The 25,034-nt window shown below is 42.0% G+C and overlaps 2 protein-coding genes across 2 annotated transcripts in view; both read right to left on the bottom strand.

Moving 5' to 3' along the window:
• MAML2 (mastermind like transcriptional coactivator 2) overlaps positions 1–6,903 on the bottom strand; it is a 326,728-nt gene extending 319,825 nt beyond the window's left edge. Inside the window, exon 1 of the mRNA XM_081154987.1 lies at positions 5,099–6,903. Coding sequence (XP_081011113.1) covers positions 5,099–5,611 — 513 coding nt within the window. The 5' untranslated portion in view covers positions 5,612–6,903. The remainder of the gene's footprint in view (positions 1–5,098) is intronic.
• Positions 6,904–10,957: 4,054 nt separating this feature from the next.
• The window catches only part of CCDC82 (coiled-coil domain containing 82), a 29,082-nt gene continuing 15,005 nt past the window's right edge, over positions 10,958–25,034 (bottom strand). Inside the window, exons 5-8 of the mRNA XM_081153349.1 lie at positions 23,733–23,857; positions 20,398–20,568; positions 16,690–16,875; positions 10,958–11,869 (exon numbers count right to left, since the gene is read on the bottom strand). Of these exons, the coding sequence (XP_081009475.1) occupies positions 11,801–11,869; positions 16,690–16,875; positions 20,398–20,568; positions 23,733–23,857 (551 nt within the window). The 3' untranslated portion in view covers positions 10,958–11,800. The remainder of the gene's footprint in view (positions 11,870–16,689; positions 16,876–20,397; positions 20,569–23,732; positions 23,858–25,034) is intronic.

Below are 25,034 nucleotides of genomic sequence, written 5' to 3'. Positions count from 1 at the left end.
CTTGTACAATCTAGGGCTCAATAAATATTTATTTCTCTTTCTCTGATTTTCTATATCAGTTTTGGTCCATTCTACCTAATTAGTACTTTTGCTATTACTTAATGGATGTGGTCTTGATTAGCCTACTAGACTCTAAATAGGCAGGGACTATGTCTTTAGCTGTATTTCTATTTTCCAACAGAGCCTGTTAGAGTGAGGGAAGTTAGCATGGAAATGCAGAAGGAAGAAGTTAGGATTGTTTTCCTTAAACATGACCCTGCCTATGAACGTACGTAAGGGCCTGGATTAAAGAACCAGGAAGTAGTAGAATCCACTCAGGATGATTTAGCTGCCATGCAGAGCAGAACTTTTTTTCCCCAAATTTCTTTCTACGCTTTTTGAGATTAAATTGCAGTGATAAACACACACATCAATAAAAACAAAAACAGCTAATTATAGCTACTCATTTAGTCATGCTTAATTGTTATGTCCAAGAACATTTGAAAAGCCATAGCTTGTCTTCGTACTTCCAAAAGGTAGACAGGCAGAGGGAAGCTATATAGTATTAAACTTTAACGCTTAGAAAAATCTGATGAACATCACCTAGCAATGACATTATTTCAAAGAAAGTAGATGATTTCTATAGATAAACACTGACCTAAACAAGCAAGACACCTTGGTTGACATAAAAAAACATCGCTTTGCTGTCAAAGCGAGCTTTCTGTCAATTTCTGATAAAGGATTGTATCGACTTCTCTCTCCACTTGAATTCTTTTGCCTTAGTGAGATCTTATAACTGTATTTACTTGAAAGAAGTAGTAGGATGGTCCTGGAGAGATAAGGACTCTCCCTTTATTACTCTGTTCTGGAAAACAGAACAAAAATAGGTCAGTTCTTAAGGAAATGATGGCTGCATATATAAATAATGTAAACACTCCTATCACTGTCCTGGGGAGGACATTTATCACACAGACAGCTACAGAAACCGACATCTGGCCAATAAACTATTCCTGTTCTCAGCCCCCTATTTACAGCTTTCAAATTTTGAGCTGTCAATTGGAAACTTGATTTTTATCAGTTAAAAATAACCAGGGAACTCTGGCAATGATTTAACTTGTTTGACTTTCTTAAGCTAACAATTAACATTTTAGACTATTGTTGACAAAATATTTAACTTTCCCATGCCATTTGTGCAAACGACTTTTCTAATACTCCTTAGACGCCTTGGTGGACACACCTTTCCGAAGCTGCTCAGGTCCCACAGGGGCCTGTAAAAGCCATGCATTCCGAGGCCCTAAACACTTTCACAGCATCGCCCAAGTTAACTGGGGTTTCCTGGGACCTTCAGGAACACTTAAGTACACTGATATCTCAGTCTTATCTTGACAGCACTGAATTTGAAACACCAATCCCTCTATTTACAATAAAAGCTATTTCACCATTTCAAACAGACAACTGAAAGCTTAAGGGCCCTTTTAATCCCTGGAAAAACTGGTATTATGATTTGTTGTTTAGTAGTTTATTATTAGAAATACTAGCAATAATGCCTTGCATTTCTGCAGTGCTTGATTTTTTCCAAAGCCTGTTCGGAAACATACATTCACTGGCTCCTCTTAACAACATAGGGCAGTGTTATTGCTCTCCCTGCTTTACAGATGACTGCTAAGTAACGTGTCCTGGGTCGCCCAGCTGGTAGTGATCAAGCAGGCACAGAACGGAGGATGCAGACTCCTTGTCTGATCTGCTTTCTTTCCTCCACACTGCATTAAAGAAAAGATAATCTCTAAAGCCAAAGATGACTTGGAACCACTTATCTACCCATCCTAGCAACAGTGTATGCAACAGAAAAAGAGCTTGTCTCAGGCAAAAGGGAAAGATTGATAATGCACCACGGAAGCTCTAAACCGTCCTGTTCTGTGAACCAGCAATTATTCAGTTTTACAGTTCATTCAGAGATTCAAACATACTTCCCCAGAAGATGATTTAGTGCCTAAAGCCTGCTCCAAGTGGTTAGAAATGCAGATCTGCTCAAAGCCCTACAGCCCAGGCCCTCTAAAAAGGCCCTGTTCCTGTAGTCCCTGCAGCAATGGGGCTTCCCCTGAACTTGTACTTGAGCTAAATGAAGAACCTGGCTGAGTAAGGGTTGCAGAATTAGGCTCTCAGTGTGGACAGAATTAGAACTGGCTTGGGGGTTGTTCTTGGATTGTTCTTGCATCTTAGCCTATTGAAAAACTCAGACATTGCATATTTCTTACAGTATAACACCCCTCAAAGTCAACACTATCCCATGGGACAGAAGTTCCCCTTTCACCCTCATTCAATTGTTACTGACAATATACAAGGCATTGTGCTCGCAGGTAGGCAGGATACAGAGCTTTCAGCTGAGGACACGGTGCATATTTGACTTGAGATGATCAATATTCTCCGCCTTTCTCCAAAGGGTGTTTATGGTCACTTATGGCATGTGAATTAACTATTAAAGTGATACAGTCAACACATCGAGACAGAAATAAATCTGGTTATGGACACAACAGCAATACAATTAAGAAAGAATTCTGACACTCATTCTGCGCAAAAGGCCCCTTTAAATGAACAGTGTTTTGGAAAATGAGAGGAGCCTGAGTGAAGTGAGACCTGCAGGTCTAATGGGCTTGGTGAATCACTCCCAAATGCCCAGGCCTCCCTTCGCACACAATGTTATCAGGCTAATACAGTATTTGCATCACCATCTCTGAGTGCCATGCTGAGTAACAAAGCACCAAATTTAGAAGCTAAAATGGAGAAGGGAATTTCCAATAACCAAAAAGTGGGTGGCGGATCACCCCTTGCAATGCCACACGTTTTCAATGACAAACAACTGTTAGAATTGAACTGCGTTGTTTAGCCCTAACTCACACGTTGTTTAGCCCCTCTCATCATCACTGCACCCAGAGAGGGCGGACCCCTGAGGGACTGTTCTAGGCGATGGTTGGTGGTTAGGAGAGAGAACAGATTCCGGCTTAGACCGGGAGTGTACAGCAGCCACCTCGGGGTTCTGCAGCAGTAAAGCCTTCAGCCAGGAAAGGCCAGGCCCTGTTCCCTCACTTCCTCCCGGCGTGGATATTGCTAATCATAAAGTCACAATAACTGCTAAAGTCGGTTTCATTCCACATCCCAAAACCCCCAAGTGAAAAAAAAAAGGGGGGCAGCCTCATCTTACTTCCAAGCTGGAGAAACGCAAAAACCAAAAGACCAAGGCCCTGAGCAGACGTGCCACCTTCCTTGCAGAGGCTGGGATGTGAACAGCACATCCAGTCTTGGCACCTAGAACGGAGATCGGTCTTCTCTACTGAGAAGGGCTGGGCGCCTCGTTCCCTGTATCATCCCCAGAAACACTTACCAGGAGACTGGGAAGCACACAAAGCCGTATTATTGGGAGACTTGCAGGCAGATTATAAATTTACTGGGGACAATCAAGGCATTTAGATACTTTTGGCTGCAGATGCTGGTGACACACACATGCACACAAACCTCATTCTCCTCGCCATCCGAGAGATTCTTTATCCCTCCTTCACCTCAGCATCTCCCCTTCCCAAAACAAACTCCCTTAGCTCTCTCGGAGGGAATTCCAGGGAGAGGTGAGGACAGAGCAGGTGGTAGGGAAAGGAAATCAGTCCTTGAAGCTCTTCTATAACCCCACAAACCAATTTTACGCAGGGATAAAACAGCAAACACTGGGCAGTTCAACTGCCAGCAGTTCTTTTTCATCTGGAGTCGGCGCCAGGAAGTTGCAGTCCTAGGCATCCCAAGCAAAAAGTGTGTGTGTGGGGGGCGGGCACCTTCCTAGTCCCCAGAGTTTCTGGAAACCGCATCCCCACAGACTGAGGCCAGGGACAAGGGTGGGGGGGAGCCACCAAGAAGCATCCTGTGGGCCTGTCTGCAGGGTGTCCCCCATCTCGAGCTCCTTTTCAAACTCCTTTGCAGAAGTTCGAGGCAGTGCCCTCCTTCCTTTGGGCTTTTTGAGCACTTTTCATCTTGCCTGGCTATTTCCTGTTGCTGACTTTCAGTAGGGCTGACTTGGGCAAAGTGGAGCTGTGCTGTGAGCAGACACAGGACCTCAGGAGCCCCACAGAACTCAGAGATGGAGGAAGTGGGCAGGGCTGCGGGGCTGCAGGGCAGGCCTCCACCTTCTCCCCAGAGGCCACGGCCCCGCAGCAGCTTCGGGGGAAGCCAGCACATGGCAGGCAGTCACCTGACCAGGACTGGCAGCAAGAACCAATGAGTCAAGGGATACTCCCTCTGGGATGGGGTGTGCCGGTGCCTCTGAGGAAGAACTTCCCGTCAGGAACCTGATCAGAACTTTCAGGTTTGATGTCCTGTCACCAGAAGTGGCTGAAGACAAGGCACTTCCCAGGATGATAGCTTGTCCATAGGCGCCGTGTGCCTGCCTACTTTAATGAACGCGGACTGCAGTGCCTATGGAAATAAGCTAGATGGGAGAGGGGCCTGGGGAGGCTATAGGAGATCAGGGAGTAGGCCTCTTAAAAACATTCCCTCACTAGTCTGGATCTTTCCCTCCAAATTTTTTTACCAAAGGGACACTCAGGGAACTCCTGTGTTGCAGATCACCACTTAGATTCTCTTAACCCGAAGCAGCGAAGGGGCCACTTCAAAGGCGGGAGGGGAAATGGGACAAGAAGGAAAAGGCTCTGATGAAGGTCGGTTCGACTGGTAAATGTTTTCAGACTGAGGAAGGGCTTGTGGGGCCTAATTAGAGCTGACTAGCCAAAGCTGGAGCATCCCTGAGACCTGGCCTTCCTCCGGGGGCTCAGACCTTGCCAGACTGTAGCCACCTCTTCTCCAAGCTGTGGCCCTCAGAGCGCCACTGGAAAACTCAGGCTTCTCACCACTTGAGGGACACCCTACACGTGGAGGGACACCCTTGAAGGGGCGCTCGCAGAGCTTGATGAGTAAGAGCATAAACCACACAAATAGCACACCCAATGGCCTTCGAGGCAGTCAGGTGACCCCCTGGGCCATTTTCACCGCTGTCCACTCCACAACCAGGCCACCGCAAGCTCTCCCCTCACAGGCGGCCCCACGACCACAGACAGAATCATGAGAAAATCTGGTGCCTTACCGCAATCAGGGCTGAGTTCCTCTGGTCCCCCGGGGTTGACGCTGGTGGTTGCTGCTCCCCATCGATCCCACCGCCGCCACCATTATTGCTACTGTTCAGCAGGTGCTGCTGGTGGTGATGGTGATAGTCTGGTGGGGGTGGCGGGGCTGCTGTCACTGCTGCTTGGGAGGCTGTAGGAGGAGCGGCAGGGGGCGGCGGAGGGGCTGTGGTGGTGGCAGCCGCTGCGGTGGCCTTGGTGTGTTTGCCAGTCTTCCTTGCGCCCTGGCCATGCTGGACAAGGCTCAGGAGCTGCAAGGTGCTCTCTCTTTCCCGGTCTGAGCTCTCGGCTCGGCCACGTTCATAGCGCCCTTCACAGCTCAGGTGGTGCTGGCGACAGACGGCGATCCGAGCCCGGAGGCGCTCCACGATGGCACTGTGCACTCTTGGGGTGACTGAGCCCCCTCCAAGGAGCCCCGCCCCAGGGGCCCCCCCTAGCCCTCCTGTGGGAGCCTGCGGGGGCGCTGTGTCCCCCATCTTAGTGGACACAATGATTGCTGCCTCTGGGATGGTGAGGTGGAAGGAGGCTACTGCTCCTAGGGCAGGCAGATCCGTTCTTGACAATGTGAGCTCAGTGTTCAGGGCCACATGAATAGAGGTCTTCAGAGGTGGGGGGGAGCAGCGGAGGAGGTGCGGGGGAGGGGCGTTAGTGAAAAGATGAGGGAGGATGGAAGCCAATGGCAGAGGCTGACTTGGTTAGAGGAACCCTGGTCGACTCACCCTCATCGCATTTGACAGCTCTGGAGAAGTTGGACGGAGTTGGCGGGGCTTCCCCGCACCAAGCTGACAAGAGCCACCAGCTACTTTGTCACCACACAAATCTGGGGCGAGCTCAGGAATCCGGGGATTGTGAAGCCCGGGGCGAAAGGGCCGGCCAAGGGGGCTGAGAGAGGTCTCAGCGGAGACCTGGGCTCCCCTCACCTACAGCGGCTTCCCAAAACTCTTTACGGGGAGGCTTCTGCAAAGAAACGCATTTCTACCGTGCTCTGGGTGACCCGCAGCCTTTACTTTTCCTCAGGTTTAAAAAAAAAAAAAAAAAAAAAAAATGCTGTTTCAGAAGGTTTTTGAAGTCAGTGTTCAAACCAGGCAACAATCAGGAGAGGCTGTCTGTTGGCTTTTCATTTCTCTCCCCTTCCCCTTCGCTCCGGCGCGCCCTCCTCTTTGGGGGACAGGGGGGTGTCTTCTCCCCAAAAGAGAGAGACAGGCGGCTTTTCGATTGCTAACAATGTCAGTCGCTGGACTTTGGGACCATGCTTTTCTCCCCGACTAATCCAGTCGCCGGCAGGATCCTGAGTCCCCCTAAGGTTCCTAGTCCTAAAGGAAAGGCGCCTGAGGTCGCCGGCCACCGAGCGGTCCCTCAGCACCCCCGCCCCGCTCGCGGCTCGTCCCTCACCCGGCGCTGCTCTAACGCGGCATCGGGAGACCCGCTCTCCCGAGAGTAATTCACAGACGATGGTCACACTTACAAACTTCCAGCAAATTGCACCGAGTCATGTCCAGCCACTTTCCTGTCCACTTTTGTACATTCCATCCCGGCCAGGGGACCTGAGGGTCTGGACTCGCAATAAGCAATGTGGTTCTCTCTCTTGTAGTGCTCCGCTTTATAGATGGAAAAAAAAAAAAAAAAGAAAGAAAGAAAAAAAAGTAGCTTGTATTTTCCTTTCTCTTCTCCCGTCTGTTGTTCGCCGCTTTGCTGACACTGGCTCCGCTGCCCGGGAGTCACGGCGATACACAGGCTTTCATTGTGCTCCGGGAGGAGAGGGAGAGAAAGAGAGCGAGACGGGAGGGAGCGCGAGCAGCCGGCGGCGGCGGGCGGGGGCCGGGGCGGGGGCGGGCGGGCGCGCGGCTCCGGGGCTCCCTGGCGGAAGGCGGGCGCCACTGCACGCGGGCGACGGCCGCCGCGCGGGAAAGGGGACGCAGAGGGCCTCCCAGCGGCCGGAGGGGGGAAGCCGGAGCCTGCGCGGCTCCGTGTGCGGCGCTCGCTCAGCCCACACCAGCCTCAGCCCAGACCAGCCTCAGCCCCAGCTCAGCCTCCGCCTCAGCTTCAGCCCCAGCTCAGCCTCAGCCCCAGCCTCCCCTCAGCCTCAGCCCCAGCCTCCCCTCAGCCTCAGCCCCAGCTCAGCCTCAGCCTCAGCTCAGCCCCAGCCCCAGCTCAGCCTCAGCCTCAGCTCAGCCCCAGCCCCAGCCTCCCCTCAGCCTCAGCCCCAGCTCAGCCTCAGCCTCAGCTCAGCCCCAGCCCCAGCCTCCCCTCAGCCTCAGCCCCAGCTCAGCCTCAGCCTCAGCTCAGCCCCAGCCCCAGCCTCCCCTCAGCCTTAGCCTCAGCCCCAGCTCAGCCTCAGCCTCAGCTCAGCCCCAGCCCCAGCCTCAGCCTCCCCTCAGCCTCAGCCCAGCCCCAGCCCCAGCCTCCCCTCAGCCTCAGCCCAGCCCCAGCCCCAGCCTCCCCTCAGCCTCAGCCCAGCCCCAGCCCCAGCCTCAGCCTCATTTCAGCCCCAGCCCCAGCCTCCCCTCAGCCTCAGCCCAGCCCCAGCCCCAGCCCCAGCCTCCCCTCAGCCTCAGCCTCAGCCTCAGCCCCAGCTTCAGCCTCACTTCAGCCTCAACCCCAGCCTCAGCCTCACTTCAGCCCCAGCCCCAGCCTCCCCTCAGCCTTGGCCTCAGCCTCACTTCAGCCTTAGTCTCACTTCAGCCTCAGCCTCACTTCATCCTCAGCCCCAGCCTCAGCCTCACTTCAGCCTCAGCCCCAGCCTCAGCCCAGCCCCAGCCCCAGCCCCAGCCCCAGCCCCAGTCTCAGTTCAGCCTCAGCCTCACTTCAGCCTCAGCCTCAGCCCAGCCTCACTTCAGCCTCAGCCTCAGCCTCAGCCTCAGCCTCAGCCCAGCCTCACTTCAGCCTCAGCCTCAGCCCAGTCTCACTTCAGCCTCAGCTCAGCCTCAGCCTCAGTCCAACCTCAGCCTCAGCCTCAGCCTCAGCCTCAGCTCAGTCTCACTTCAGCCTCAGCTCAGCCTCAGCCCAACCTCAGCCTCAGCCCAGCCTCACTTCAGCCTCTGCCTCAGCCTCAGCCTCGGCAGAAGGGGGTAAGGCCGGGAAATTCCCCAACCTCTACACAACTACTTCATCAGCTGTAAATGTTTAAGAAATCCCCGGCCAGGGAATGTATTTTCCCTTTCAGACCTACATGATACCCCTCCCCCCCCCAAGGATATCATTTTCATTTTTCAATATGTTGTAAATGACACCACCGAGCACCCTAGGAGAGCTGGGTGAGCGCTGGGGAAACATTCATCAGTAGACGGTAGGGGTGTGCCGTGCTGGGGAGGGTGGTAGAGGGGTGGCGAGCAGGGGCCGGAGAGCAGGGGCCGTCTCCTTCGTAGCTGTTCAAGGGCACGCAGGTATCCTTCCTGGGTGTTCTCTGGACCTGGGCGATCACAAGCAAATCAGTGGACAAGTAACATACTTTATGATGAAATCACCACTACTAGTTCTAGGGGGCAAAAAAATAAAAGTTTTTCTTTGAAAATATGAGCGTGCCAATGACAAAACAAATGCAAGATCTGAGGTCTCCGTGGCTACCTGGTTTACCTATGTCATGAGGAAAATCGGTATGTAGTCGGCGAGTTTCAAGAAGTTTAAGAACACAAGCCAGATCTCTCACACAGACTGATGACCTCTCATCTTCAGATGACCCTGTCTTTAAGATCCCCACACTGTACTTTGAATTCTGCTTGTCATCAGTTATGGAGAGTAATACTGGGGTAGTCGGGACCATAATTGCTGTGACTGTGTGTGCTATTGGAAGTCAGTGGATTTGAGGTCTCAAGCAATGGTGCTTTAATTTAAAGTAACTCTGGTGTCTCAGTAACATGGTCCTGCTTCAAAGTGAGATGTGAATAGGAGTGGGTAAAATCAATGCAAACATTTAAAGGCAATTTATTTACAATTTAGTTCCAGGTAAGCTGGCCTATTTTAGTCCATTTCATTTCCACAAATCTGGGAATGTTTGGAACTGGGGGCAAGTACACTCTGATGGAATATAATTATACTTTTCCCTGGAATACACTTCTCTCTGTCCTTTCCCAGGCTAAGTTCCTCACCACTCATGTGGAAAAAGGCAGAAATATATCTTGGGTAGGTATGCAAATTTGAATGGAGAACTCTCTCAGGAGGTGTTATTAAAAAAGTTTTGATAATTTTATATTTGATTTTTAAAAAGTATTCATTACACATTCTGTTACTATGAGTACTTTGTATTTAGCAACCATACTTGATAAATGCAAAAAAAAAGTAATATTTAAATTTAAAACTTACTGTTCCCTCTAACAGTCATGCAGTAGCGTGGGTTTTGATTAATAACACAAAGTCCTTGGTCAAATCTGCTATTCCTAAATGATGTCAACTTTTATTTCTGTGCTAGACAGGGACACCTTAACAAATTCTCAAGCAAGAGTTTAATACATTTTCATGCTATATTCCAGTGGTGTAGGACACTTGTTTAGTGTCGTTTGTACACATTTACACTTTACAGTCATTTCATTTCAGGCCGACATCATCATCACCCACATCGTTGCTATTTATTTACAATCACGGTTTCAGGGACAGCCTTTAGCATGTATCTCCCCTAAAACACAAACTATCCGGAGAGATTGGTATTGTTAACCCCATTTATATATGAGGAATCTGAGGCTCATCAAAATTAAACTACTTGTTCCAGTACATGTAACTGGGAAATAACAGATCAGGACTTGAACTCAAGACTGATTTCAAACCTATGCTTTCGTAGCCACTGGGCCTGCTGCTTCAGTATCAAGTGTGAAAAGAGTTACAGGGAAGCCAGACTATCCCCAAAATAGCTCAAGGGCTGCAATTACACCTCCATCAACACGCTGGAGCCTGAGCAAGTCCTATAATACTGCCAAGAAAGGGGTAGTGAATAGAGCCACTCATCTGAATGTGAGAGCAGACAAGTGAGAAAAAAATTGGTCAGTTAAATCCAACTGCCCATAAAATAATTTTTTCCTTGTTTTTCCCTTTCGATGGTGCTTTCCCCTCTCTTATAACCCTAAAGCTTCTGTACAGCCTTACGCATTCTTTCAAGCACCACTTCCCTTTTATTTGTTCATTTTTGTCTTTCCCATCCTCTCTACTATCCATCGCTACCTAACACTAAAGCGTCTTACACTATAGAAATAAATGCCCAGATCTAAAAAGTTCACAGACATGTGGTATTTATAAGTTTACAAATGATTTCTTTTTAGTGTTATAAGGAAGACTGATATGATGATAAAAATAATACAGTATGTCATACCTGTAAAAGTGAATTCTATTTTTCTGCTTTTCTGTTTTTTTACAGCCTATTTGCTTTTGGCCCCCCGATCTATACTGATTTTCATTTCCTAACAGCCTGTCTCTTTGTCATTCTTTGCTGCTCTCATGTACTGAAAGCCTCTTGTATTCTCTCTCCAAACACCCACTGAGGAAGCTTGCTCACTTGAAGTGACCTCAGACATCAGCAATAAGGTCTGGACTCCTCACGAGACATCAGCATTTGTGTTTTCACCACTTTGTGAGCTTTTGCTACCTGTTTTGTTTACAATTAATAATAGGAATTATTTCAGAAAATTAATTGCAGAAAATACTAAGTAACCTTGATGAAGGACTAAATAAAATGTAGCTTTTTATGCATGCAAATACACTGACGTCCAGGAAATGAACCACATATTAGATGAAGCCAGGTTCAACCAACATTTGAAGAAACAAGCATCTAAAATTACAGTAAAATAGATTCTGCTGGAACACCACTTTTAGGAATTAAAGACACAGAATAGACAGGGTCCATTTGTTCATCTGAAACCATTTTACTTTTATTATATTATGGGAAAATTTAGATGTGCAAAACAATGCAGATGCCAAAATATGCTTTTAAACTATTTTTGGCTGAAGCTATCTCTCTGAGATCTTCTGATTCTAACATAAATACTTGTATGCAAAAATTATGGATAAAAATAAAATATATCTTAATCATTAACACACAGACAAAATTAAACAGAAAAAAGAAAACACTGTGAAGCATGAAAATACATATAAAATGATTCCTGAATATGAGGGTTAAACTCTGGAGGCCTGAAATTTCTAGGGGAAACTTTAGAAAAAAGAAAAAGCACTCCTCTACTTGGAATGGGTAAACTATAGTCTGATTCTGAGGCAAGGGGACTGAAGTGAAAGAAACGTTGAGGTTTCTTCCATGGCCCACTGATTTACATGATAGTAGTAAAAAATATATTAGTGAAAATAGGATAAAAAACAGATCTGGGCAGGGATTCTGCAATACATACATGTCAATGTGGGTCTAAGTACATTTTAAAAATACAGTATTTTTCTATTAAACTGACAGGACATGAACACTTATTCACTTGATAATCATGTTAAAAAGTATTGTTATATAACTCAAAATACACTTAAAAATGATTAAGCTTATGTTTTCTAAGTACAGCAGATGAAAGTTTTATTAGACTATAGAGTGCCACTTCATGGGAATCAAGATGAACATGTTTTAAAAAAGATACTTTGCCATGAAGATATTCATAAAATATATAAATGTCACATGATACAGAGAAATAAGATTCATGATCTTCACATCTGCATAAATTTCAAAAATCTTCTCTGAAGGAAAGGTGTTACAAGTCAAACTTCTCATCTTGAAAGTAATCCGCATCATTGAGATATTTTTGAAGTAGATCATATTTCTGTGTACACAATATAAAAACCAGTTATTTTACTCAAAGCAATGAAGATAAGCTAGGCCTTTTCAATCTACAGACACAAACAGGAACAATTTCACTTCATGGTAATCATGAACAAAAATCTTTTTAATATAAACGGATTCAATTTTAAATGATCATGTCTAACTCATATAAAGCACTGGAAAGAGATCAAAGGGAACATTACTATTAACTTCATAACTTTCTTGTAAATTATATATTTTTAATATATTTATTATAGAAGTGTAACAACTTCAGTAACTTATTCAAAAATTTGTGAATGCCTAACATATATCAAATACTCTGCTAATGACTATCTAGATACAAATTGCTACCCTGCCCTTAACGAGAACAGAGTTAAGTAGTAACACACCAATGACAACCAATAACAAACGCCATGAATCAGTACAGACACTGTTCTGAGGCTTCAGAAGAGGGGGTCATGGTTAGTTGAGGTGACCAGGAAAGAGTGGCATCTAAGCTGTCCTGTGAAAAAAGATTTGGTAGGCAAAGATTTGGTGGGAAAAGTTCTGTAGGAGGCAACAGTCCATACAACAGTGACAAGATAAGAAAAGTATGGGGTTTGACTATAATCAGGTTTTTTAGAGGAAAAGAGAGACAAGACTGAACCAAAGAGGTTGAGGTCAGGGAATAAAACGTATGAAATGCTAGGTTGAGGCGTTTAGCAATTATGTGTCAGGCAATGGAAAGTTAAAGGGGTTAAGATAGGAGAGAGAGAAGAGTCAGGATGATTTGGAGATGTCAAGGGCGAGAGTTCACAGTGCTTGAGGTGGAGATTAACTGACTAATGGTTTCCTAACTCTACTTATGAACTCTGGTTCTTGTCCCAGTAAGGTGACGACCCTGACTTCTGTGGTAAATGGAAGGGTCTATGAAGAGTGCATTTTCCTTCCAGACAGGGCCAGGAAACCTTCCCCCCACCCACAGAGATCTCTGACTCAAAAAGAACGAAGGAAAGGACAGAAGAAACAACCTATGGACTCCTTAGGGATCCTCTTCACCCAGTACCCAGACAATTCTATTAGATATAAGTGCTCCAGGATTAGAAGCCTATACTTTAAAAGTGTGACTGTTTTTATGCTTTTCAGATTATCTTTCTTTATATTCTTTTTTTCTCTTGTTTTTTTTTCAATTTATTTTGGAAAATTACAATCTGAGCTACACTAAGGAAAGAAAACCTCTCCTTGCTTTTATTACTAGTAATAGCTAATATTAATTGACCACTTACTAATTCCTAGGTCCTATACTAAATGCTTAAAATGTGTTACTTATTTAATCTCCATAATCAAAACTCTATTATTATTTAGTTCCTATTTTACTGAAGAGAAAACTTAGGCTTACAGAAGTGAAGAAACTTGCCCCCAAATTCTACTGCTAGAACATAATTAAATCCATGCTTTTAACCATTATAGTATGTTATTTCTGAGAGTTAAAGGGAGGGGGGCGGGGTGTAGCTTTAGTGTGAAGAAAGAAAAAAGGAAAGTGAAACTCAGAGAGAAGGCAGCATTGCCTGGCCTTTGGTTCTCTGTACGTCAAGATTCTGCTTCCATTATTTTTTTAGTAAAAATTTGGAGAGTTTGGGTCTTATGTCAAGCCCTTAGAGTGCCAGATGGACTACTGATGAAAACAGCTAGAATTACGGGAATAGAGTATGAGAAAGAGGTCAGAACACAAAAGGAAGTTTAGAGTCTTGTACTCAGAAGTAGAGGTTAGACATTAAAAAAAGGAATGGGTGAACCTAGTGCAACATTTACTTTTAAGCAGGGGCCCTCAATCTTTAATTTGCTAAGAATCACCTAATGCATTAAACATTGGGTGTTTAACACCCCCAAGGATTTGCATTCAGTAGGCCTGCAGTGAGGCAAGGGACCACGCATTTTCACCAACTTCTAGGTGATTCTGACATAGGGAGTTTAGGTCCATGTTTTGTTTTCTTTGTTGTTGTTTTTCAATTTTATTTTTTATAGAAATAATACCTGCTTTGTGGAAAATTTTTTGGGGAAAAAGAAAATAAAAATCACCATAATCTCATTGATTCAGAAATAAGTACAATTCCGGAGATTACATCCAAATAGGGCCATGTTTTAGAGAAGGAATCAATTTAAGGAGTGGAAGAAAACTTTTTCAAGTTAAAAAGGGGTAAAGAAAGAGCACAAGTGAGAAGAGTTTCGGGAAGGGGTGATACGCCCAATCATAATTTAAAATTCTTATTTATGTAAAAATATTTATACATTTCAAATTTACTTTAAACACATCTGTAAAACTGAAACTTAATCTTGTAGTGACATATTTCCTTCACTTCCTGGTGTTCATGGGTTCACCTCCCCACCCCAACTATGTTCAACTTCCCTGGAAACACCATCATATGCGCTTTCTTCTTAACAAAAAAATGTTAGAATTTTCCCAGTGGCATATGACAGTATGTTCTTCAGCTCTAATTTAGAATGAGACATCTACTACTATTATATTTATTATATATATTTTGGTTTCATTATAATTTTACCATGTTCTTTTTAACACTCGTGTTGCTCCTAACCTTTAATGCAATTAGGTTAAGAACAGATCTTGCTAGTCCAGCTGTGAGGAGGAAAGACAAGAAGCCAGTCAGTCTAGGTGGCAGGCTTTGGGGAAGAAATGCTGAGATATCCTGAGATGATGGAAGAAAATGCTTAGAGGAAGAAAGAGTAGGTAAGGGGAAAGCAAGGTATGAAACAAGCTGGGGGAAGAAAGGCAGAATAAATAGTTTGTATCAGGCAAAAGGGGTTGACACAGTAATTAGGAGGCAAGAGCACAAAAAGAGCCACAAATATATAGCCATTCAAGTAGCACTGAGCCCTGGCACTGTAAAGGGTCAGAGGAACTGTGGCCACAAGACAGTGGCCCAAGAAGACATCGTCACCTCATCATCACCAGAACACACGCAGTGCTGTCACTCAAAACACAGACACTGGGGTGGGCAGAGTGCTGCTGAGAAATGTCAGAGCATCTGGTCAGTTTGGAAATTTAACCACAGCACAAAAAGCTGCATATGGGTTTATATTAGCTACAAGCTTCTTTAGTTTCCAGGAAATCTTTTGAGAAAGTCTATGGACAAATATTTTTAAAGAAAATGAACCTTTTTGGCATTTTATGTGAAAAAATGTGCATATTGTTCTAAACATGTACCATCTTGAAATACTGTCAATGCCCAATGCTAAATGTTATTCTTTAAGCAGAAATATGACACTTGTCTTTCTTTTCCTAAGGATATTTTTTTCTTATTCCAGGTCCCTTCTGTTGTCACAAATCCTGTTACGCTTTCTCTAAAGTATTTAATTTAAAAATGGTTTTAGTTTCTTGTGCAAAATTTTATTGTCCTTCCCAGATATATAATTGTATAATATATATAGTACATGCACAGTGATTTTTCTACACCTAGTACACAATTCTTTAAAAATGTGCTGTCCCAATAGGTCTTTCAACTCCACTGGAGGGCTGGCAACACTTAAATGCATCAATAAAAGCACTTAAGAATTTAATGTCGTCTAGGAAAATGAAGCCAGGACTTACTGGGTAAGTGACGGCTCCTCCCTAAGGCAAACTGAAAAGCACAGAAGACAGGGCAGCAAGTACTGGGAGGGAGAAGCAGAAGCAAAGTGAAAGATAAAAAGCCGAAGAGAGTCAAATAAGAAAAACAAGACACAAGTGTCAAAATGTGGGGAGCAGGCAAAGCTAGATCACTGGGTGGTGGTCTGCAGTGGGAGGATAATTATCAAAGGGAAGGCAATCTTGGTGTCCTTCTCCAGACCCGGAGACCTCTGCCCAACATGACACGTCCAAAGAACTTCCTGTTTTCTTGTTTTCTTTTTCTTTCCTTTTGCTCATAAGTTTATTCTCTGGGCTCTCTTTTTTATTTTTACTCTTTCACAAATTCCTGTACGATATAAATAACCCAGGCAATGGATCTCAAGTCACCCTTTTTTTTTTTTTTAAAGATTAAATATACTGTGGATCGGAGTTGCCTGAAAATCTATTATATGTTCTCTCTCACACATTCAGGTAACTAGACCTGTTTTAAAGGTGTCAACCATAAGAGCATTCTCTCCATGTACTGTAAACAAGTCTAGAAGCTCTGTGAGCAGACCAGAGCTTATGAGCTGCCAGCAGATCTTCAGGAATCCAGTGCACTGTTCAAAACCACCACTTGGTCCCTGATGCCAAATTTAGTGAGCAACAGGATATGGTGGAATAAAAATCAGTGCCCATGGCCTGAAATCTCTGCAAAGCCCCTTGATCTTCAGTCACAGTGCTCACTGCTGAGTCCCATGTCCTCAAGGAGAGGATGTGGGAGGTATTAAAACTGGCAGCCAAGATCCTTTCCACAGACTGGCACCAGATGCTGCTTCGCTCTCAGGTCACAAGAACTGTTCTAAAGATCAGGAAGCAGACAAGGAGAGGTGAGTCCTGCACTTTGTCAAAGAAAATAAGAGGACTTAATATATATGTAAGGAATGCCACATATATAAAAGTGAAAGGACAGAAAGCCTTCATTATGGGACAGTATTATTGCTGATTAAAATTTACCTGAAGAGCTGAACGAATGCCTAGAACATCAGGGTACCTACTCAGGGTAGGACAATGATAAGCGTGAAAGGAATGGGTGAAAAAAGAGAAAACACAAAGATTGGGAGAGAAGAAGAGATTCTTTTAAATTTTGCTGCCTTCTAATCATTGGTATCCTTTCACTGATCATAATTAGGCTCCAGAATCTACTAAATGAGATGGTTATTTTATATTCTCCTTACCTTGTCAATCCAGCCATTTTCTTTTGACTCACTGAAAATTCTTTCCACTGTTTCTTTAACTTGTTCATTCTCAACTTTTTCTGTCCTTGCCATGGAGCAACATTCTTGGTATAGCTTGAATTTAAAATGCTTCAGATTATGATAAACTCTGGTACGGTTAGCACAAATTCTGCCAACAAAAAATACCTAAATCAAGAAATAAACATAATCCGACATATGATGTGAATAAATAGTGGTGAATATACACTTTCTGGTTTTCAGATTTTAATAGAACCTAATGCATTATTTATTTTTTAAAGGTTTATCCAATGATTCCTTTGCCTTCTCTTACTTATACAACCTAGTTAACAAAAACTGAGCACCTGCTATATTTCAAGTATTGGGCTGAACAATGGAGATACATGAGAGATGTCCTACCTGTATTAGGAGACCTGATAGTCTTGGGAGAAAAACAAATGATCACAAAACAGTTTGTCAAATACTAAGCACAAGATTCTATCAAGATACAAAGGTGGGGCAATTAACCCAATTCAGAGGGGAGAAGGGTCCTCATGTAGGAGATGCTTAAACTAAGTCTTTAGAAAAGAGACTTTTGGAAGGAGGAGAAACAGCTTGTAAGACAAAGAATGGGAATGCCTGAAACCAAGAGAGTGCGAGCTACTGATGTACGCAGTTACTGAGTTCAAAATGCCTGCACTGTGATCAGTTTCTCGCTTATAAGCAACATGTAAAACTAAAGCAAACTCTCATACCAATATTAAGTATTGGCAGTTTTTTTACTTAATACTTTTTTCTAAAAAATGCTGTAAAATAAAAAATATCTGTTTGGTCATATCTGTGTCCTTAACTAATGAGTCTGATCTGATTATAGCATATTAATATTTTATTGTTAGCAAACTGCAAGAATTTTAATTTCTATGTTTATATGGACTTCTAGGACTTTATAGTTAACAATACTCTTCTTGTGAAATCAACCAACAAGAACATTTCTCTTCCAGAATATTCTGAATATACACTTTGTTATACACACCTATAGCTAAAATAGAAAAAGTGTCACTGCATTGACCTAATTAAATATAACTGTCCCAATTATTTCGCTCATTGTAGGAAATGAAACAGAAAGGGCTCCAAATATTATAACATGGTTAATCTTATTTTTATGGAGTCATCTTGGCCTTTTTTGCATGGGCACATTATCCATTGCTACTTGTATCATAATTACTCCCTCTCCCCATCGGATCTTAAGCATCTTCAGGAATCTGGACAGACTCTGGGCAAAACTGGAAATTAATTCAAGGGTGTTGAAGTCTTCCCAACTCCCTTTCAGATTCCACATCTCTCTTTCCTTCAGGTGATTCCCTTCTCATCTGCATCCTCTGACTTTACCACAATCCGATGGTCCAAGGCCTCTCATCTCCGTATCCTACCCAAGACAGCTGTAACTAAAATTGCTCTCTTCCATTAATTCCACTTTCCATCCAAGCATCCCTTCTTTCAAAGAAGCCAATCTCAGCTAAGAAGAAAAGTTTATCATTAAACAAATTTACTAAGAGCATTCTTTTAAAGTATTATTTGCACCTTAAAAGAGAATCCTAGCTAACTCCAAGGAGTCTCAATTTTATGTAACTATAAGCAGCAACACAAAATGGAGAATTAGTTTTCAAAATAACTTGGGCGGGGGGGGTGATCACAGTCTCTATACCTTTGATTAAAAACAAAGGTTTGTTTTTCTTCCTTTCCTTTTTTCCCCTTTTCCCTACATATATTAACATTGTAGTTCAGTAGGATTTTAATCAGTGGTTCTTTAAGAAAAAAAATTACTGAAAAGCTTTAATATTAAAGAATTTCAATCATACCATCTTAATATACACAATAACTACTTTAATGTTTGCATATAGCCATACAAACATACACACATTTTTACATATATTCAAGGTAGTATATACATTGTTTAACTTTTACCTAGCATTATTTCATAACCTTAAAAATATTATTTTGACGGTTGTATTATATTCTATAACAAAATGATGGTATACTTAGCTTATTAAATCACTACTCTAATATTTTATTTGTATTACTTCTAAATTTTGAATTATAAGTAATGTTTCAATGAACTTCATGATTATGTCATTTGCTTTCATTGAATTGTTTTGCCAAGAATAAACTTACAGGCACTGAATATGTATAGCCTACATTGTTATCTAGTATCTAAAAAGATATAGCACATCCTTTCTTTGTCTAGGAATCTTACTTTCCATGAAATTGCTAGTTTCAATGCAGCCTTGACATAACTGCATTTTGTCATTTGATTTAAAAATATTTTGCTACTTGGAAAGCTACTGACTGGCATCTTTAGGTAATTTTAGTTGTGTGCCTCTAAAAAGAGAATAGTAATTTTCCAATATATTTGTTAACTTTTATATTTTCCCAGTGTGTGACTGGTGTTTTAATGTTCTTTGCTTTTAGTTCACGAGATTTCTTACTTTTTAGATACCTGAATCAACTATTTTGTAGAGTCTTTATTCCTTCACAGGAATATCAGAACTCCAGAAATGGTTTTCTAATTCACACCCCTCTTCTCTTCAAGGTTAGCTGTAGACAGCAAAGACTGACTGCACAGTAATGTTTTTATCTATACAACAGAAAATGATCCCTAAAGTATTAAATCACTTTTATTAAGAGTCTAGATGTCTTATGTCATAAAGTCATAAATCAGTTTCTAAACAATGGGGAAATCTGCATATGACTATGTTGAGAAAAGAAATGTGTTTTTATAGTAACTTGCCAAATAAAGCACTAAAGATTAATTCTGAATTCATTATCCTCATATAAACTTTCTAAGTGATTCTTGCAACTCAGATTCTTCAGAGGGACCTGGTCAGTTAATGCCCAATAATACTGAGGAATCATACTACCTGATCTAGCAGAATTCTGATAAATAGTATATTTGTATTTTAATAATTGACTGGCAGTATTTAGAGTCAACTTTGGGTCTCTAGCCCCCAAAACACAAGCACCCTTCACCACAGGGAGCTTTCAATATCAATATTTTTGCATTTATAAATGAAACATTTTTATACAGATTAAGAAAATAGAAGTAGTCTGCATCTGCACTTTTTCTCTCTTCACATTGCACTACTTTACTCTCGTTTATCAAATACTTTTCTTCAAATATTTCAAATGTTTCCTTCAGTTCTGTCTATTCAATCAAAATTAACAACGCCTTACGTATGCGGTAATTGCTCTAGACTGACACACTTCTGATACAGCCTAGGTGGGAGCATGTTTTTTCCAACGGTCATCTTAGGATGGGTAGGCATCTTCAATTATTTGCTCCTGGACTGTCAATTGGTAGATCACAAAATTTTCCACTTGGGCCAAATTCTCCTTTGGACCCAGAGGGCACATCTGCTCCTCCGCCACATCAGCCACCCTTATACCCCCCCCCCCCCCCCCCCCCGCATCTCTCCTGCTGCTTGGGTGACGTGTGCTGAGACACTACACACGGGGTTTCAGTATTTTACAGAATTAGGAGTGAATCTGCTTCTAAGACATATTTTTCACGTTCAAAACTTGTACCCTCCCTTTCCTTCTACTCTTTTCCCTTCTCCTAGTGCTCTCCATTTGTAAAAATAACTTAGAATTATTTGTGTAAGCTTATTTAAAATTTCCAAATACTGAAAATTAAAATGAGAGGGGGAAAAATACCTGTTTATCATGTGACATGAAATCATCTATTTCCATAGTCCTGGTGTCATACAGCTCCCCTGACAAGTTCACTAAAAATTTACAGTGGCGATGCAACCCACAAGCCTGGCAGGAACAGTCTTTAGCATTCTTCATATGGATACTCACATTAGAATAATTTTCTACCCGCTCCTGAAAACAAAAGGTGTAAGCTTTAAAGGATTAGAATGACAACAAAATACAACATAAAAAGAACCTAACCAGATTAAAACCAATATGAGGAATCATAATAACAGAATGAGCTGTAAGAGCAAAACACTGGTATTTCTAACTTTAATACTGAGCACACAGTGTTTGACAAGATATTTTTACAATAGAAAAATAAATTTATAATTTGGAATATTAAATGGAAAGAAACCAGACTAGAAAAATAATTAGTTTCATATCCCTTACACTTATGAGTTACTACTTAAGTAGTCATTTTCATAGGTTTTACTTCTTTTCCTTCCCCTCATTTCTAGTTCATGTTAATGAAGTATTAATTAGTTAAAGATAGGAAACAGCGAGCAACAAAATTTCAGAATATAATACAAGATGAATTCATTTAGGTTAGTCAACAGTTGAGAAAAACAGTCTCCACTGTGTGAATTATATCATATTTTTCACAAAATATTTCAGAAATAACTTAATCCTCGTTTGGTTACTTACTGAAGTACTGTGAACATAAACAAGTTGGAACAGGGATTGCTAGGTGGTCAGTACTGATGTGGACAGTGAATAGATGAGTTAGTAGCAGGTAAACAAATAGAAAACATTTGGCATTCATACATAAGCATTATTTATGAAATTACTTGTGCTTGAGTATTCTTGCTTGCGCTGTGGGCCTGTGTGAGATATTACTGTTCTAATTAGTAGTGCAGATTAGGTTTTCCCACAATATTTGAATTGTACACAATGAGCATTAGCAGTTACAAATCCACTTTCACATTCTCCATTCATTAAGTATCCAATAGACTGACAGTTTTCTGTACACTGGATGATTCACAACAACACTGCCTTTTGTCTATCTTTACTATTTCTCATATTTCATGACACTTCATGACACACGTCACTTACAGACTGACATTCAGAGTGAACAGGTGACTAATCACCTTCTCTCCCTGCTCCCATGTTTCTCATGGAAGCACATGCTGAGTTGAAAGCTCTATCAGCTTAGTTCCCTGAGAGACTACAAGTAGAGCACTCCTGTTGACTCACACTGGACATCTAATATAAATAAAAAATAAACTTTGTTGGATTAAGCTACTGAGATTTTTGTTGTGGGTTTATTTTGTCATATTATTTAATTATTGCAGCATAACCTAGCTTATCCTGACCAAGATCATACTGAATCACTATGTCTTTACATTTCTAAGCTAATATTTTGTTGCATCTTACAGTTATTTCAACATTGGGTTATCTAAATTCAGCCTAGCCTACCATAGTATGGTAAAGCATAATACAGCATAGTAGTGTGGCCTTTCGAGTCAGAGAAACCCTAGAAACTTGAGGTTTCTAGGTTTAAGTATTTATTGGCTTGGTTCATTATTAGCTGTGTAACCTTATGTTACTCAATTTTTCTGAGTTTCCTCATCTGTAATGGAGGAACTAATAATGCCTTCCTCATCGGATTAACTTTGAAGATCAAATAAGAAACTTTACTTTGCATGTAAATTATTTGGCAAAATTAAATAAACAATGAATAATGCTACTTTTCTTTCTATTAAAGAAAAAATATTTGTATCATGTTCTAAAAGCTGTACTATCTGCTTTACTTTCCAAGTTAAGTAAATATTTCCCTTTAAAGTAGGTAAATCTTTTCTGTATCTGAGGAAGAAACTGGAGTTTAGAGAGGTTAAAAACACCCAAAGTCAAAAAGATACCCTAAACTCAAGCCACCCTCCCAATTAAAGACTTCTTCCCATAACTGTCCCTTAACTGAAACCATCTGTGGCTAATTTATCATTAGGTAATTTAAGGCTGAACAGGCCCTGGGTGAAGCCAAATCTCCTGACATAAATGAGGCAGAGTAGCTAATGATTTAAGTGCTAGAAGGATGTTAGCGAACTTGAACTTCACTTATCTTGCTATTTTCTTCTTGCTAATAATCATTAGAAGATAGAATGTTAGAAGCAGAAAGAAAAAAAAACCTTAAAAATCATATAGTGTACTCTCTATTAGAGATCATAAAAAAGAAATCTAGAGGATAACATGGAATCCAATAAACCCTATAAATTAAAAAGGTGCTTTACTCCAATTGGTAGAATTACAAAATCTTAAGGTGGAGAAGGGTGTTAAAGACGGCCTCAGCCTGAGTTTCCCAAACTGCGTTACGGAAATCAACTGTCCTGGGAGGCAGCCTAAGCACTTCACCGGAAGGAGCCTGGTAGGAAAACACGAACTTGGAAAGTATTACATTCTGCATGGCTCTCTTGAAGGTTTACAATATAAATTCAAACATTAATGCTCCTAGAAGAGTCCTCCAGTTAAGTTAAACCCACTGTTTCTCAAACTTCTTTAACAACTTATTTTCTGAAACAACAATCAACACCCTATGAGACAATCTCATTTTATTTAATTTATTTATTTTCATACTCACCCAAGGGCATGTTTAAGATTTTTAGAGAGAGGGGAAGGAAGGGGGGGGGGGGGAGAGAGAAATATGCATGTGAGACAGACATCAATCAGCTGCCTCCCCTATATGCCCCAACCGAGGACCAAACCCGCAACCCAGGCATGTGCCCTGACTGTAAATCGAACCGGCAACTTTTTGGTTTAGGGACAACACTCCAACCAACTGAGCCACATAGGCCAGGGTGACAATCTCCTTATTTTAATACATGGGTTAAGCCCTAGAGATGTTCTAAAGTTACTCGTTATTTAGAACTGCTTAATTATTGGATAGATACAGAAAGTGTGAATGATTAAAACAGTAACAGCCTTGAGGAGGAATAAACAACCAGCTGATTATTTAACACAGAAAAATGCCAGCCCGGCCTGCGTGGCTCAGCGGGTGAGCACAGACCTAGGATCCAGAAGATCGAGGTTCAATTCCCCGTCAGGGCACATGCCTGGGCTGCAGGCATGGTCCCCAACAGGGGGTGCACAGGAGGCAGCCAATCAATGACTCGCTCTCATCATTGATGTTTCTCTCTCTCCCTTCCTCTTTCTGAAATCAATAAAAATATATTTTAAAAAAGAATAGGAAAATGCCAATAATTTAGAAGATTATTCAGCCTCACTGAACAATAAAATCCTGAGCAGTCTCCCACTCCTCCCTGCCCCGCCGAGATTCAAAATCAAACAAAACAGTCTACCTTATACTGTGCTTTCCAACGACTTCTAGAGGATAAGCTCTCTAGGCGAGGCTGAACAAAGCAGTCATCCAAATACTGAAGAGATGTCAACATTTGCTGTGCATATGATTTTTGCCTGGTGTGATCTGTTCAGGGGAGTAACAACAAAAACCCCAATCAGTTTGCCCTCGTGAAATATTTAAATAACTGAATACTTAAGGGCTTCTTCCCATAGCTTTAGGTTGGTTGGTCAGAAGCATTTTAAATTAAAATAAATTTTTAATGATGTGAAAAAAATCATTCCATCAGAGCATTAGGGAAAGAGCCACATAGGTCTTCTAAGTGTTCCTTGAACACATCAAACTTACTCTTCCCTAAGAGTCTCTGCACTTGCTGTGCTCTTTGTTAGGTCCATGAATTACTTTCTCCCTCACTTAGGATTTCTGTTCAAAAATCACCTCTTGAGACACTGACTTTGACAAGCTACTAGACTTTCCTTTTCTTTATCACTCTCCATTTCTTTAGCCTTTGTTTTTTTCCAAGAACTAAGCACTAGTTGGAATCATATTATGCTATATATTTGTTCACTCATTGTCTGTCTCTCCCATTAAACTTTATGCAACGTGACGGCAGGAATCTCGGGTCATAGTCACCGCCATATGCCCAGCCCTCAAATAATGGCTGGCCCTTAGTAGGCACTCAGCAAATATTTGTTCAATAAGTTGTGAATGAAATCTTATTTTGGAACTCAGGTAGATTATTCAACACAACATATTTATAGTCTTTATTAAGTACCAAATAGTGTGCTAGGTGCAAGGGATAAGTATATAAGTATAAGGTATGTTCCTTCTCATACTCTTGAAAGGGAGGAAGGGAGAAATACATTTTCAATACAAGTATGAAAAGTGCATACACATCAGTACTACCATACTCAGGATAACGCTAGCACAAATGAGGGGCTGAAAATACTACTTGAGTGGGTCATAGATAGCTTTAATAGCAGAAATGATTTTATACTCACCTTGAAAATCCAGGGTAGAAAGGGATTATATTCTAAGGAGGAACAGCATAAGCAAAGACACAAAAGCTTAAATCAGCGTTAACTTTTGGTGAAATTCAAGGAGCCTAGAGAGGCAGGGAGAACACATGAGTGTTGAACTACCCTGCTGTTTTAAGAGTATGTGTCCTATATCTTCAAATTCACTGTGAACTCTGTAGGGTCAGGGAACTGTCACATATTTCTTTTGTACTTTCTACATTTCAAATAATAAACAAGTTTTGATGTGAATGGACTTTTGGTGCAGTTGATTCTAGAGGGAATGA

The sequence above is a fragment of the Miniopterus schreibersii genome (genome assembly GCF_964146895.1).
Source record: "Miniopterus schreibersii genome assembly, chromosome: 12".
Lineage (NCBI taxonomy): Eukaryota > Metazoa > Chordata > Mammalia > Chiroptera > Miniopteridae > Miniopterus > Miniopterus schreibersii.
The sequence above is the reverse complement of the archived record's forward strand: the minus strand, read 5'-3'. Positions and strand labels throughout refer to the sequence as shown.